At 38.7% G+C, this 16930-nt stretch overlaps 1 protein-coding gene across 2 annotated transcripts; it reads right to left on the bottom strand.

The window, feature by feature from the left end:
- Positions 1-116: 116 nt before the first annotated feature.
- LOC124337511 (integrin alpha-8-like) lies at positions 117-2834 on the bottom strand. Of its 2 annotated transcripts, none has more exons than XM_046791527.1 (8): positions 2591-2834; positions 2375-2496; positions 2226-2299; positions 2057-2156; positions 1946-1983; positions 1633-1857; positions 404-1540; positions 117-335 (listed from the first exon to the last, which is right to left on the bottom strand). In XM_046791527.1, exons 1-8 carry the CDS (start codon positions 2776-2778, stop codon positions 240-242), a joined length of 1980 nt encoding a protein of 659 aa, XP_046647483.1. In that variant the 5' UTR covers positions 2779-2834; the 3' UTR covers positions 117-239. The 2 variants fall into 2 exon arrangements, with proteins under 2 accessions (XP_046647483.1, XP_046647484.1); XM_046791528.1 differs by having other exon boundaries at positions 2226-2284.
- Between the last annotated feature and the right edge of the window lie 14096 nt (positions 2835-16930).

The following is a 16930-nucleotide window of genomic DNA, read 5'->3' as shown; positions in this document are numbered from 1 at the left end:
ATCTTCAGTGATAGCGCGCTGTCATTTTTTTTTAATAGTAGCGATATTAACGCAACTCCATTTATTTATTTTTGATCGTTATCGCTACTAAAGACGTCATATTTTTCGAGATTACATAAGCTTAACCGTGTACTTTTTTCCACTATTGGATCAACATCAATAACAAACTTTATAGAAAATGAAATTAAAGCGATAAAATTCTTAACTGAAATTAAAGAATAAAGCTATGAGCCTCTTTATCAAGAATTAGTTTCCTTTTGTGAATCGTCGGCCTTTGTCAATTCTTCTCCATCGGTTTGTTGGGTGGGTGGCTTTTTCCTTTTGAAAAATCCCAACTGTAAAAAAAAAAAAAAAGTCGTGATTTATTTTGAACGACTGAATAAATTTGTTTGAATCGTTTTACCTTGTACAAAATGCCCGTAATGATTGCGAGTATGAGAAAGGCTCCCAAGCCACTGGCAACATAAACCCACCATGGAATAGCATCGACAACCGCGTTTGCTTTACTGTCAATCATGAAAGTGAGTGAGTTGGTGCTAATGATGTTGCTATTTTCCTTGGAGAAGATAGGCAACAACCGATTAGGTTTTGTTGTTTTGTCAACCGGCTCAATAGTCATTTTCGCTTGGGCGGTTGAAGCGAAATCTTGGATGCCAGGTATGGCGTAGATGGTATTAGTTAGACATTTCTTCGATCCTGACGTAAAATTCAATTCTCGAAATAATTGATTGCGATTGTTTTCTAAGAATAAGATTCGACTGTTGTCCTTTTCGGCGTTGAAATCCAGTACTATTGAGACCCGAAATTCCATTTCTTTCTCGACACTCGAACCGGAGTATGTTATACAGAAGCTGATGTCTTCGCAAGCTACCGGGATCGTGGTTACACCATCGGTGGAATTAGTGATGGAGCATTTACTCGTCTGCTGTAGTTTAATGATTTTGGAGACGAAATTTAGGTCGCTGGTTATTTTGGCAATTGGACGAGCGGGGATGTAAACAACAGCGGCAGACTCGTAGGCACCGATGATTACATCACTATATTTGTTCCCATCGAAATCACCTCCCGCGATGGAAAATCCAAACGTTTTCAGATGCGGACTAAACATATTTCCGGAAATGATTTGAGGGTTATCTCGCAGGCCGTTCTCTGACCCTTGATAAATATAAACTGTCCCAAGTCCGTCGTTCTCGTACGGTGCCCCAATAGCCAAGTCGTTGAATCCATCCGCATTAGTATCGCCAATCGCCGCCACAGCATACCCGAACCTACTACCGGATGTTAGCCCTCTGAGTTCTTGAGGTCTATCTTGGCTATCAAAGGTGTTCTTTGATGTTTGATAGTAAATGTAGACGGCGCCAATTTCAACTTTGAGTTCGGTACCGTTGTAATCGGTGTGGTGAGGAGCGCCCACGACAATGTCATCCCTGCCATCACCCGTGAAATCCGATACGGCTAGCGAAGCTCCAAAGTGCTCACCTGGCTGGTATCCTACTAAACTTTCTATCTCCTTTTTAGTGTCTTTGTTTAACATGTATACCTGCCAGAAAAGACAGCGCATATAGTTCAGGTTTTGTTTAGCACAGGAACTGGCCAAGGTTTTGAATAAAGCGCGGGAGATTATCTAGATACCTTTCCAGCAAAGGATGAATTGATGTGGAAAGCAACAGAGGCGAGCAGGAACTCTTGTCCAAACTTGCGCATTCCGTACGTTCCGGATGCCATGGCGTAACCTAGATACCATTTATCCAAGAATGGGTAAGCCGCTGGATAAAGCAAACTCGCTACATCATTTGGTTTGTCGTCCTTGAGGCAAGTTGGACCTCCAAGGAGAGGCTTCAGCGAACCCTTCGCAGTCTGTAAAAGAGATGAATTTTTGTTTGAAGAGTTTAAAAGAAAAAAAAAATATAGGAAGGAAGTAGATTTAAAAGGAGGTCAAACTCACTGTCATGTATGTTGCTGAGAATCCGGACAAACAAACACCTTAAAAAGAAAATGCGTTAAAATCATATATCCATATACCTTACTAAAGGAAATTGTATTAATGCTTCCTTACGCCGTGGAAGAAAAAGTTTAACTTTGCTAAAGCTTTGAAGATTATTTTCACTTGTGAAGCATTCCCCTTCAGCCTGGGATCCAGCACGAGGTGAACATAACTGTAAAATGATTGAGAATCGTATCATTTCGTAGAGCTATCTCAAAATTTAATTTAAAAAAGAGCGTACTAAAGCAAACTCTCGGTTGCTAACAACGGTGGCACCAAACCACCCATTTTTGACTGGTTCTAAGGTTATCCGTTCCAAGAGATTGAAATCATAATATAATGTAATGACGTTATGTTATGTTTCATAATTTTGCTTGTTTTGCCACTTACCACTGGATGAGCTTATTATTCTTAATTTTTTGCAAAGGAAACCAGCTTCGAGGTCAACTGAAGTATTACATTTATAAACCGCTCCTTGAAATAAATTTTCACCTGGCGACCCAACCAACCATCTATACCAACGATTAGCCACCAAATGGGAAATAGCATTAGATTTATGTGCATATCACTCACAAAATAAGCAAGATAGAATGGGTTGATGTATACTCTGCTGGTGTTTCGGTTAAGCGATGTGCGCTCAAACTATAGCCAAAATAGGATTTTGGAAGACTTGTAAAGACTCGTTCCTTCCTGACGTCCAAGTTGTGAATAAATGACGCGTGAACTATCCAGGGAAATAAGAAGATGAACAAAATTTTAAGAGTGACCCATCGAGCGATGATCATGTTGACCATAGTTTCTTAGGACCAATTCTACTCGCTGTTAACTATTCAAGACTAAAAAACTAAAAACTAGAGACTCAAATCTAATACTCTCTGTCGAATAAAAAAACGATCCATGTTTTCACAATGTTATAGGATATGGTTTGCGGTTTCGATGATATTGTCGGTCGTCGTCAGTTCCTGTTTTCTTTATCGCTAAACATGTATATCTAAAGTCTTATCTGTATTATTGCAAACCATGGAAAGGGAACATGTATGTTAGTCTGGGAGCTGGGCGACAAAAAAATGACAATGATTTAGCAAAAGGTTTTTGAGGCTAAAATATGGTTAGGGGGGGGGGTATGACACACACGAAAAGCCACGTCTGTCGACTGGCGGCCGGGGCGTTCAAGCGTGACACTATCCCGAAGTCGGCGGGAACAGTAAAAAAATCCACTTTGTTAAGAAAATCTGAAATATCTTAAATTATATGGGACGCGGATGTACACAACTAAACTCGGCGGTTGAGATGACGGGAAGCTTCTTCTTTGTTTCGTCCCATCCGTGTGCTGTGACCAATAATAACATGTGCGTGTCTCTCTCCCAAACCCCAACGTGCAAAGCCACTCCTGATGAAGACATTCGAACATCTTACACACAAACATAACACACTGATCTATAAAACAAAACGAAATAAAAATTCTACAACAAAGGGATGCCACTTTTTCTACAAAAAATGATCTTCTTTTGACATACTCTGTAGCGGAGAAAATGAGAATCGTATGGAACGCCATAGGGACAAAAAATTAACTGCTTCAAAGTAAGCATTAATTTAGTGTTCTCCAAAAATAAGTGCTCAAAATTTAGTGCTCTCTCGCATCCGCCCTCTAGCGGGCGGTTCAAAATATTTCGCTATCAATGAAAATATTGACAATTGAATATCGATTAAAATCTAATTTTCGAATACATCAGCGTCGATCAGCGTCTTGCCCCATCACCTCCGCCACCACCCTTCTGTCCTGTGATTTTTATCGTGTCTTTTTATGATTCCATCTTTGTCGAAGTAATCTTCGTGACTGGTACTTCGTCGATACTTTTTCCGACTTTTTCTTCTTCCCCAGCAGAAGTAACAATATTATTAGGTCCTGGCATGTTCCGATGTTCGGCATCGCCAGAATCCGGAATGGATGGATGACGGATTTCAGGATTCTCAGAAGACATAAGGGGTTGCCGGGTTGGCAAAGGTGATGAGGCAAGAAAAAGGGCAAGCATTCGAATTTAGAAATCCCATAGTTAAGCTAAATATTGGATTTTAATCGATAGCTTCTAACTCCTCTCACAAGCAGGCGGAGAAACGAAATATTTTGAACCGCCCGCTAGAGAGCGGATGCGAGAGAGCACTAAATTTTGAGCACTTATTTTTGGAGAGCAAAAAATTAATGCTTACTTTGGAGCAGTTAATTTCTTGTCCCTATGGCGTTCCATAGAATCGGGGGAGATTCATTTAGACCGTCGTATAGATCGTATTGTCGTCAGTTTGCGTTTGTTATATTGAGGTATTATATATAGTCGTAGGCCTATATAGTAAGAGCTGCGCAGACAACAAAAGTATAGAGAACGGTAGAACGGAGAACGGTATTTATCTTATCGCATTTCGTCGCTGAGGAAACTCATGCTACAACCGCGTCGGATCAGATAGATAAAGGCAGACAAAAGTTATAGATATACAGAGTTTGGTAGAAGACAGGGTAAAAACCATAACGGCTGTTAGTCAAGAGTTTCCCGAGACGTTCGGTATGCTCTCACGAAAGAGGAGCAGAAAAAAACGGGTAATATAGGGAAGAAATTTGAACCGCCAAAAATTTAGCTGCCAATAGCACTAACCAAATAATGAAAAAGTAATCGGTTAAACAAAATAAATGCATAATTTTATAAAAAAAAAACAGTTTACTGCATTTTCTGTTCATATTTACTTAGTTAAAAAACATATCCCCCCAAATCTCTCTATTTCAAATTATGCGCTTGGGATACAGCGTTGCCGTTTTCACAATTGACTGAAATTTCGTGAAATTTCTTACATACCGACGTCTGATGGCCCCAAGGGCCCAGATTATGACGTCTGTCTGTCGGAAATTAAATAAAGTTGATATCCCTCTATTTTTTAAGATATAGTTCAGATTTTCTAAACAAAGTGGATTTTTTTACTGTTCCCGCCGACTTCGGGATCGCGTCACGCTTGAACGCCCCGGCCGCCAGTCGACAGACGTGGCTTTTCGTGTGTCATAACCCCCCCAAACCATATTTTAGCCTCAAACCTTTTTCTAAATAATTGTCATATTTTTGTCGCCCAGCTCCCAGACTATAACAACAATTTTTCTTTGGGACGGTTTTAGGGACGGATCAAGGGTACGCGGGAATACTGGCGCCATCTAGTAATGACCAAATGAAACTTTATATTTAAACGCTAGATCCTTCATTTTTTAAGGTGGCTCAACAAAGGTAGAGCTAAAAGTAGAGTTAACTCAAATCTTCAAACTCAACAGTTATTTAAAGTTTATTTTTACTGTAGGCAGCGTACGTACGCCGCAAGGTACCCGAAGGGAATGTTAAGGGTATTCTAGTTGGTATAGTAGTATTGGTATAGTTTTATAAAGACAGAGCTATAGAATAGTTAAAGAATAATAAAAATATTCTGTTATAAAGGTAGGCCTATTATTAAGATGAATTAATAACATTTAAAAAAATGTATGCCCTTAGTTTCCGGAAGATTGTAATAAGCAGAAATCGAGAAAGAGATTAAAAGAATATTTCCGCATGTTTCTATCCAAACATTAAATAAAAATTAAATTCCAAAAAACCTAATATGATATGGCGCGGCGTAAGAGTAAGGCGTGACTTTGGTGCGGCGGAGGCTTCGCCCCGCCACCCCACGTCACACCGGATCTTGTTAAAATTAAATTTAAGTAACTACCTATCAGCACTTCTTTTACTGGAGATTGATAGCGTTCGGTGATAACATACAGTGACTTCTATTCTATCATACAATAGTAGTCGATTGTCACGTTACGTTTATATCCCTGTCACACACTCACATGTCTCTGTATTATCGTCTGCTGTAACAGCTATTGAAATTCTGTCAAAAAGTAACCAGAACTCCGTTTGATCAAATGCCTGAATCGATTGCAGCCAAATTTTCAGAATAGATGTAAAAAATTGTAAGCTACCGATTACTGCCATTGAAATGCAATAAAATTGTTGATTACAATCAATAATTGCCAAAAACTAGTGCATCCATCTATGTAGTGTTACGATAACTGCAAAAAGCCATCTGTGTAGTGTTACGAGAACTGAGGGTGCCCATGTAAACCATACTGCAAACGAAACTTTGACCAGTAACCCTTCGGGTAATTAATGTTTGTTTTTTGTAATAATTCAAATATAGAAAATTTGTAAAAATTAAACATTGAGTGTATTTTTTCAAAAATTAATGGATTTTTTTTAGAAAAGTGCGATTTACCCGATATTTATCCTGGCCATCTCGTCCCGGGTTATTTTAAGGTCGTTTTTTTTGGGGGGGGATGTCCCTGTACGAAACCTTTAAAGGAAAACATCCCCTTAATTTTATACCTTTAGGAAAATTATGCCTCATCACTAATGAGGTCCTGGCCCGGGCCACAACTCACAGATGAAGACCAAATAAAGCCTTTTAGTATTACCACTCAGCCTATTCCCCATTTCCCAACACACCCGCCGTTGCGCTTCTCGCGAAGCGTCAGGGCGGGGCTCAAGGCAGGCTTCACTTCCAGAGAAAAAAGGCAATGGAAGGGCTTGCAATATGAGTGGTTACACCAGTACCAGAGCTATAGAGTTGAGTCAACATTAACGATGACTGTTATAAAGCTATAGAATACTGCTATATCCCTCACATGAAAACTCATTCTTAAATGTTGATAATAATATTAATGTGATTGATTCGTTTAACGATATATAGCCTTTTCCTGTTAAACATGTCGCAAATATAGTCAACTGGCATCACTCGAACTCTAAGAATACCAAATTTAAAATAAAAATAAGTAAACTGTAGTCTTCAACTACATCCCAGAAATGGAAAAAACAACACAAATACGTTGGCAAAATTGTATTTACCGAAAATCAAATATGGGTCTTAAATGCAGGAGTAACAGGTAATTTCGCAAGGAAGATAGTTTAAAAAAACCATAAATTTCACACAAGTTGGCAGAACTGAGAATCCGGATATTGCAGTGATGAATAATTTAAAACAATGAAACGCAGTTTCTCCTTTGAGATCGTCGTGAAACCGTCTATCCAAGAAACCTTTTGCTCTTCTGTTTGCCCATATTCTAATATGTTGGTTGACTAACTAGTCTTCTGCAACGAGTCTTAATTGTTAGCCTAGGCCGAGGCCTATCTTCGAGGGAACTCTTTTGCTGGGGAAATTTCTGGTTTCTCAGTTTGACCAAATCTATACATCCTGTGCAGTGCTTTTCAGCTTTAAATATAGTGCATAACACGAAAGTCTCAATAATCACACGAAGTCTTAAATGAAATTACTTGTGGTGGATGGAAGCCTACTTTGTTGAACTTCATAGCTTCAACCCTCGCCTTCAAATCTTCTACATTGTCAGTTTGTGATTCAGATAAAACTTGATGCAGAGGAAGACCCCATATAGCACGGTTTCGTATTTAATATAAGAAAGATATTACCCCACCAAAACTTTGCCCATACCCTTCCCCGGTGTCCCCGTCTAAAATTAGTTGAACTAAATCAGTAAATCGTTGAGAACGTGGTGAAAAAATTGGTAAGTGCCATGAGTACCAATCCCGATTCTCAATTTCGGCAAGAAGCTCCAAACCCCTTTTGCCCCATACTAATGGGTGTGCGACATACGGGCCCCACCATACGGGCCCCGACATACGGGCCCAGGCCCGTATGTCGTAAATTTTTAGGCCCGTACGTCGTTTTTAACGTCATACGGGCCCAAGATTTTTATTCATATTTATGTGTATTTTTTTATAACGAACATAAATACAAATTGCGTTTGAACATCACCTTGGTCAGTCGGTTAGCGCTCTTTGTTTTCACGCAGTTGTCTTGAGTTCGACTCCTTTAGCAACCAGAAATTTTTTGATAACAGTGAATTGTGTCCAAGTACAAATTATACAACCTGCCCAACCAACCTGGACATCTCTAGGGATGCTTCAATTCTCATGAAAGCGAAGGCACAGGCTATCAGCAATCCGCTAGCCTCTGCTAGGGCAGTAGTAGAGAAAGAAATGATGGTGGAGTTCGCAAAAGATCCATCGCGCAATCTCCCAGTGAAGAACAACCTTATTAGAGCGGTGCAACGAAAGAAGCAACCGAAGTTTCCCAAAAACCCGACGGATCTTCACTTCGATTGGGGTAAGTGTAAATTTTATCGTTTTCATTATTTGCAATCATAAATATTATTTTTGATGATAACAGATCAATATGGCAGCTGCATTCCGGATGGATATTTCCGCCGAGATATCGCTATCACATCGCGGGAAAGAGTCGACCGCCATTTGATATTCGCCACGGATTATCAGCTCTCCCTTTTACGTAAGGCTAAGAGGTGGTACGGAGACGGCACTTTCTTTATATGTCCTGGGCCGTTTTACCAAGTCTTTGGCATTCATGTCTTCATCCGCCATGGAACATTGAGCAAGCAGGTATCAATAAGTCGGAACCGGGGATCGAACCTTTGTCCTTTTGAATAGGTTTCTAATGCTGTAACCATTACACCACAGGTTCCTGTAATAACCATTCTCATGTCGGGTAAACGAAAAAAAGATTATGTTGCGGTATTTGCTGCTGTTCTGGAGCTTCTGAGCCAAGATGGCAAACAGCCTAAAGTAATGGAATTCATGATGGATTTCGAGGCGGCTATGTGGCAGGTAAATTCCATTACAAATCCAATTCCACTGCAATTCCAATCCAATAAACTATTCTTGTATAGGCATGCAAGGAAGTTTTCCCTGCGGTCAAGCCAGTGGGCTGCTCCTTCCATTTGACCCAGTCCTTTTATCGGAACATCAAGTTAATAGGACTGGCACCATCTTATCGGAAGGACAGTCAGACTCGCAAAACCTGCAGGGAATTACTGAGTCTCTACCTGCTGCCAGAGGATAAAATCGCCAAAAGATTTCAACAGATCGAAGCGGCAGCAAATGGTCTCATGCTGAGATTTTGCAACTATATCGACACCAAATACATAAAAAGCACCGTTTGGCCACCACAAAATTGGAGCATGTTCAATCAGCATGAACGTACCAACAACAACGTCGAGGGGACTCACAACAACCTGAAAGCTGTTGCTGGTAACTGTTAGTTTATATCCCATTATCTTTTTTCTCATTATTATTTTTATTCTAGGGCCTTCATCTATCAGTCTCGTCACTTTCATTCTCAAGATGAAAGACGAGGCTGAGAAAATACCAATGACGGCCAAGCTCCTTTCCCAAGAACAGACCCTGAGACGGTTGAACAAAAACGCAGAGTCGAAGCAGCACCACCTGACGGAACTGTGGGCTTCCTATAGCCAGGCCGATAATCCCATTTCATCTAAAGAACTGTTGGAGGCGCTTGGAAATCTCACGCATAAGTTCTCCAGGGCCCAACTAAGAGAACTCCGGAATGCCAATGGTCTTGACGAGTCTGATTAAGACTATTTTTTTCTCTACCTACTTTATCTCATTTTATTTCTACATTCATTTTATAAGCTGGTTGTGCTACGAGCCAGCAATTTCGATACAGCTTCATGTCTGTATCTATTCTGATCAGCATTTAGCGGAATCCCAATTACTGTGTTCTTTTTTCATCGATTCCAGCTCCCTTTATGTAATGTAAATAATTCGATTACGCATAGTAGGTATTCAACTCATCTTTTTATTTCCAATTAAAAAATAGGCCCGTGTGTCGTCTTTTTTTAGGCCCGTGTGTCGCATGAAAAAAAAAGAGGGCCCGTATGTCGGGGCCCGTATGTCGCACATCCATACTAATCTAATTCGTGATAAAAAGTTCCGACTCCCAAAAGAAAAAAAATCAAATTAAAATCGTTTTCAGAGCCCTGGTGGATTTTGCAGAATTGAATTAAAAGATTGTGTCTTGTCCCCTCATCTAGGGACACTTCGACGTATACATCCTCACCTGATTCCTCAAAAGTTCCGCTTCCGTTTTTGACATCCATAAACTAGAAGGCGTAAGAGTAAAATAATTGTTGCAATGGGTTCTTCCTCCTTCCGTCTTTCATAATGAGGAGAGAGAGAGTCAATTTTAACAACGTATTCCAAACAGAAAGCAAGGGTTTTCATGAAATTCTTGAACTTGAATAGTGTGCGCGGGTTTCGAAGTTCTCTTTTCAACAGTTTTTCTTTCTTCGGGATTTTCGTGAATTCTAAAACAATGAATTGCAAAACATCTTGTGATTCCGTTGGATCCGAAATGAGTAAATCCATGAAGTTATTAGTTCCGATAATCTCAAAAAGGAATAAAGTGGATCCAAAAGCGCGGGAGATATGCTTTTTGTGTTCCCAGTTTTCAAGGGTCAATTTGTAGAGATTAAAAACAATAAATCGGCTTGGGAAGCAGCGATATTTCTCTAAGATGCGTCGCCACATGAAAAAGGCTTGAGTTTGACTTTTTTTTTACCCCTGCGCAGGCCTAGCCATCATAGTAAAGGTACAGAATAGTCAATCTTTTTACTCTTTAGAACAATTTTCTCCCATTTGGATTGAGAAACGGGTGTCTTCGGAATGGGATTAGTCTTTCGCAAAATTCTTGCTTTATCCCAGTAGGGCAAGCCGTGTTTTCTATATAATTCACGTGTTCGTGCGAAGAACCGTTGTCACCTCGCCCTTGGCAGTCTTATTATAGTCCCATAATCTCTCAAGATGAAACTGCGTGAAAATTGTTTGCATTAAATATTGCATTTTTACGTTTGAGAAAAAAAATTTCTCTTTTTCAGCTACTGACATATTTTCACCTTATTTTTAACTTTTATGTTTTCGCTGTGTTTGACGTGTTTGACGTAAATGCGATTTTGTTCCTGTTTTGTTTCGAAACGAAAATACAAGTGGCCTTGTTTGTTTCACGTTGAATATATTCACTTCTTTCCATTCTCATTTTTATGTTGTTTCTTTTGCTTCTGACGTCGGTAGGAAGAGGAAGAGAAGAAAGGGGTTAAAGAGCGATAGAATACGTGGGAAAAAAGGCTGTGATTTCAAGTTGTTTACATACACGACAGGAGTGGGACGACGACAGAGTCGGAACAAGAGCAAGCTATCCTTTCGTTCGGCTGCGGCTTTCTTGGTTTATATCTAATATTTGCACTTTGTGGCGTCGGTGGGAAGTGGAAGAGAAGAAAGGGAGAATAATTTTTTAATTTTTAACTTTTGAAACCTTTTTGACCTCTTTCCCTTTCTCGGAGAAGCGGAATCGAAAATTGTTGTATGGTAGAAATAAAAATAAGCGTGGGATAGGGAAATTATTGGCACGAGAGAAACTTAAATGAAATTCAACGAACCAAACAGAAGCGACATATACATTATCATGAGATCAAATATATCATGGTGTTGAAGATCAACGGAGCCTTTATAGATAAATAAAAATATTTTAATGCATGTAAAACTATTACGATCTTTTAATTTAACTTACCTTGAGCGCTGTGTCGAGAGACGAATTCCTGGAGATGACATGGAATCCGATGTTCATCGAAGGGAATTCCTTCCCAACGAATAACTCGAGCACAAGAGCAAGAAAGAGGAAACACAGAATTTTTCAGAGAACTGAAATAGGCATCGATTGTGACATCTTTTATCACGGAAAACTTTGTCGGCAAACAATTGAGGACTGTGTATCCAGAAATGGTTGCAATGTCAAGATGAGCTCCAGCATCCCACCAGAGTATTAAATATGGAAAGATATTCATCCGAATTGAGGTTATCTCCGTCATCTCAGGCCATGGCAAAACGATATGCCTCATCGGCCATAAGGTGAAGCGGAGTAGCGCCAGTAAAGTTGATGCCGTAAGGATCGGCTCCAAGTTCAAGGATCTGCTTGATGATTGGCTTGAGGTTGTCGGATGTTTGAAATTTGCTATTAAATAAACGTTCAACTCCAATCTCAAATCCAGATATATGGGGTCAGCCAATTACAACATCGTAAACGAGCGAAGTCACTTACTGGCAGTTCAAAAACCAATAAAAATGTTTTTCGCTAACGCAATTATTTATTATTTCCCAATGTTTCATATTTTATACATGCACAAATATTAATTTTTATTTTCTTGGTTGTTTTGTCCTTGTTGCCACAGAGATGGCTCCATTAAAAGTTGACGCATAATGTGCAATTTATCCATCTACTGCCGGAATCGGATCTACTGCCTGAATCGGATCGACTGCAGGAATTGGAACTATTGGAACATTTGCAGGTAGTTGGTCACGTGCCCTTGCTTGAAACCGTTGTAAACGGAATTTTTTCAATATGTAGAATGGAATCAATTGTGCTAGATAGATAGCTATCAATTTCTTCACGACACACATAGCCTTCTTCAAACAAAATATTCAGTAATGGCGAACATTTGCCATGTAATTTACGAATTAAATTCCAGTTTTCAATTAAGCATTGAGGTGTACATTCCTTTTCATTTTGCATATTTTTGGTTAAATGAAAAATTTTATCTGATTCATTGCATTTGGCGCACAATTTGTGGCACATTTTGAGTATGAGAGTGTTGTGGTTGATTTTAAACAGGTCTTTATGCTAAAAGAAAAGAATGAAATGGTAGGTATGTTAACGCCGAACATATGAAATCGTACCGATGACTCTGTTACTTCCATGGATGAATTTGGTATCATTGACTCAACTTTTCTTATTAGCATGTCACCTCATTTCTCTTGTCCATTTTCAATATCAGATAAGTATGGTTCTAATATGTCATCCATGTCATGGGTTTTTTCCTTTTCTTCTTGGAATTCGAGACATTCTTCGTCGCAGGGTGGATGCATTTTATGCGAAGTTGAAGTGAGATATTGTTATCTAAGTGAAATGCTTGTTACTTAATAATTAAATTAATAATTTCATGGATCCAACATGTAACTTTTCAAAATTTTAACTTAAAGTTATTTGGAATTGCGATGGCGATCAGGATATTTTTGAATAAGGAACTGGTTTTGTGCGATTGTCAGTTCGCAAAGGTTGGATCACGTTTGAAATCTTGAATGTCTTTTCGTTTTGTACCCGATTTTTTTTTCAGTCGTCTTGAATTGAGTCGAATTTTGCCTAATTTCTTTTTCTTGGTATTTTGTTTTCTATCTTTGTGTTTTGGGAACTGTCGTTTCTGCGACGCTTTTTTGAAAGTCACTCGATCGTAGGTTATTTTTTTGCCGCGCGTTTCTATTGAAGTGTCGATGAGTCTTGCCATGTCGGCCGGGTTGGAATAAAGGCAATTCACATCGCAGTTTATCGTGTCAATTGTTTCTATGTCCGCCATTTTTGTTGGTTGTTTTTGTTGTCTGTATTGGCTCCCCAAGCAAAGTGGAATTTGGTAATCAGTGTGTTATTTTTTTAAATTTTTTTGTGTAAGTTAATTTCTATGTATCCTGCTTAGTATGTGTAGTAATTTGTGTTTCCTGATCACATTTCATGTATTTTTCAAAAAATGTTTTCCCCTAATGCTTACGGTTTTAGAGACCGAATTGTCGGAGAATCAGCCCGATGGTAAAAAAAGGTGAAAAGGAAAATATGAAAAAGGGGGGATCCATACTTATTATTAATAATAATATTACTTATTATAATATAATAATAATTTATAAAAATTTGAAATAAACACACTTATTTTTATCTGTAAGTAAGTAAAGTTAGACACATCTGATTTTTGTTTTGTAATTTTTTTTGGGTTTTACTTCGATTATGCCACCTTTGGTGGTGTTAATTGAGGTTTGTTGAATTTAGATGTTGGTTGTGGCATGCTGAATCGAAATCTTGTAGAACCAGCCTTTGAGATCCAGGTTTTTGTTGAATTCAGTGTCATCATTCCAAAGGACAAGTTTAATCTGAACATGATTTTTTAATTTACAGTGTTGTTTCAAACTTTGATTTCAATTTTTGTACGGTTTTTCCAGGTGTTAAGGATTTATCGAAGACATCAAGTTCCTTTTTGCTGTTTCCACCCTTGACTACATGATTTGGTTCCCACTCTTTTCGGATGATGGCCTCAACATCTAATGGAAGTATGTAGTAATGTTTTTTTATTAGATCGGAGGGTTTGTGAAATTTGTGTACCTGTTGCAGTTACATGGGGAAGATCTTGAGTTTCTTTGAGCAGAGTTCTTTTAACCATGTTCGTTCCTTGAAAATGAGGTTTTGTGTCCACTTTTTTTATCTGGGAGAAGTTTTGTTAGATTTGGTTGGGCCTTTTTGTAAATTTGTTTAAATTTGTTTAAATTACCTGCGTTCTTTCTGATTTCTGCTATTACGATTTCGTGAATCAATGGGAAAATATGATCGACACTGATCGCTTCGTCTACTCTGGCATATTGTAGTGTGTAAAATTGTCCTTTCTCGATAACGTTGAAGTTTTTCTGTGCTTGTTTTCCGAATGCCATGATCCTAATGATTCCTGATTGATCTCGCAGACCGAAGAAAACATTTTTATTGTAGTTTTTAATAGGAAACAGTCTTGAAATCCGTTCTACTCTTCCTTTTATTTTCCATCTGAAATGTGAAAAATTGGTTAGTAATGTAGACTTATTAAAAAAAAAATAAACGTGCTCAATCGATATTACGTTTTGAGTTGAGGAGCGATTTCGGTGACTTTGTTGTAGGATTCCTGTGACATCGCCAATGTTTTTTTCGCTTGTTCCGGCTGTGGCTTGGTTGTTTCCTTCCTCGACGCTCGAATTGCTGTCGCTCTCTCGAATCATTTTGACGAATTGTGTGCTTTGTCGATAGAACTGAGGGTTATTTATAGCAAAGTCGGTTGTTGGTATGTCGAAAATGGTTTCGTTGAAATTACGATGATTTCTTTTTATTCTTCGGCTTTAGTGGGTTGGAGACGGGGTATATAATGTTTAACCTACGTCTGGTAACTTCTTTGAATTGAATTTTTCTTTTTATTTGATGTTCTTTGAACTTTGGATGGATCATTAATTTTTTTATAATATATTTTTATTATTGATTTCGTCTGTCGTCGTTGTTGCTTTTTCTCAGAAAGATAGAAACCTTTTAGATTTTTTCTTTAATTTTTTTCGTTTCATCTACGTTCCAAATGACAAATTTAATTCTAACTTACTTGCTTCAAAGCATATTGTATATAAGAAGTATATCACAATAGGCAGAGTGGCAGACATATATGCCAAAAGCCTTAAAATGTTTGTTACAGTCAATAATCAGCTGACCACAACACACAAGGGATGGGAGTCTTCTGTTTAAATACCTTTTTCCAGGAGTAGCAAATTGGGAGGTAGCCAGTGTCGGCTTTATGGGTAGTTAGTGCGGGGTAGCTAGTGCCGAAGGTAGCAGGAGTCCCCATGCCAACCCAAGTCTATGATTCCCGAATCAAAATGACCGGATTCCTTCGCCTGCAGTAACAATAGCTGTCATGGTGTCGCAAAAGTATTTGAACAGACTGTTCTGAATACAAACAGGCATCCCCAGAAGGTGGTTCAGAAATTTTGAAACATTATTTGCATAGTCATCATCCAGTTTAAATTTATCAGAATGATTTTTGCATCCACGAATAATACCTACATCAATTAATGCCACAGCAACATCTTCGAAGGGATAAAAAATATACACCTAATGGAATGGTTTAACCATAAAAGTATGAACCCTCAACCCTCACCCTCAAAGAAATTTCCGATGTAATCAGAAGGAGGCAAGGCAGGAGCAGGGGCTAGAAGAATCTTTTCTTGATATGCAAAGAGAATTGTTTGCAGTATCGATCTCAGGGCATCTCGGCCATAAATGGTATTGATGTTGAACTGAGAGAGTTCTGTGGCATGTCTATCACCATGGGTAAGTGCACCCAAACTTTTTAGACGTTTTGCTACAGCAGACGCAAACCGCCGCTCCCCTGTCACACCAGAGATTTAAAAAAAATATATTCTGGAGCACAGACCTGTAAATAGAAAATAAAACAAATTTTTAACAAATCTTATCTCCTGAAAGTTACTTATAAGCGTACTTGGTTACTCCAATGGGTGCGACCAAACTGTTGAAGCGCCCGCTCGGCACTCCATGGTAGTTCCAGAGTAATTATGTGAACACGTTGGCGTTGATTTTTGACTCGCCGGTCAGCCTTAAAATACAAAATTATAGTTGAAAGGTACACACAGTTTCGATGTATTAGGTTAGATACCTGTAGCGAAGTTCCAACACAGGTGGTCTCAGAAATTATGGCTACATTTTTTTTTCAGCCATGAAGCGATCTTTTTCTTCGATGTTAATCATTTTCAGAGTGACATATTTTTCGGTTCTTGACATTTGCTGGATCTAAAAAGAAAAAAAAATGGTTCGAAAGTAAACAAATATATCTTTTCGAAAATGTTGATTACCGAACAATCGTCGTTTTTAAAGAGTCTACTCTTCCGTCCTGTAATTTCTGCCACGCATTGTGGACCTCCCAATTTTTCTATAAGCTAATCGAATTACATGGTAGTTCGTTTTGATCCTCAATAAGTATCTACATTTCCAGTTTCTTTTGGACAGCCAGCAGTTCATCTAGACTCAAGGTCAGAAGGATGGCTTCAGAAGAAGCTAGGTTTCCTCCACTAGTACCTGGATTTAAAAAGTATGGTTATTGGACTGGAAAAGAATGCTTATATTTTAGTGGCTACTACATTCTCCGAATGACTCTGACATGATGTCTCGCTGGTCTGGAAGCACAGTACCTTTTTTCCTATTCAGAACCTCTTCTGAATAAATTTAAACGGACAGGGAGTGGGAAATGTTTGTCAACCAGGGTTTGCATACCCCTTTGGCCTTTCGCAGTAGAAAAAAGCAGAAATATCATTTTCATTGTTGGGGTGCTTAATTTAGAGATTCTGCCTCTCCAGTAGATTGGAGACCGATTATTACGCATTTTTCACATTTCAGAGCAGACTGATTGTTTTTATTACTTTTAATAGTTACTTTTATTAAAAA

The sequence above is a fragment of the Daphnia pulicaria genome, chromosome 4 (assembly GCF_021234035.1).
Source record: "Daphnia pulicaria isolate SC F1-1A chromosome 4, SC_F0-13Bv2, whole genome shotgun sequence".
NCBI classification, from domain to species: Eukaryota; Metazoa; Arthropoda; class Branchiopoda; order Diplostraca; family Daphniidae; genus Daphnia; species Daphnia pulicaria.
Note: the sequence above shows the minus strand (reverse complement) of the source record. Positions and strands in the feature narration are given on the sequence as shown.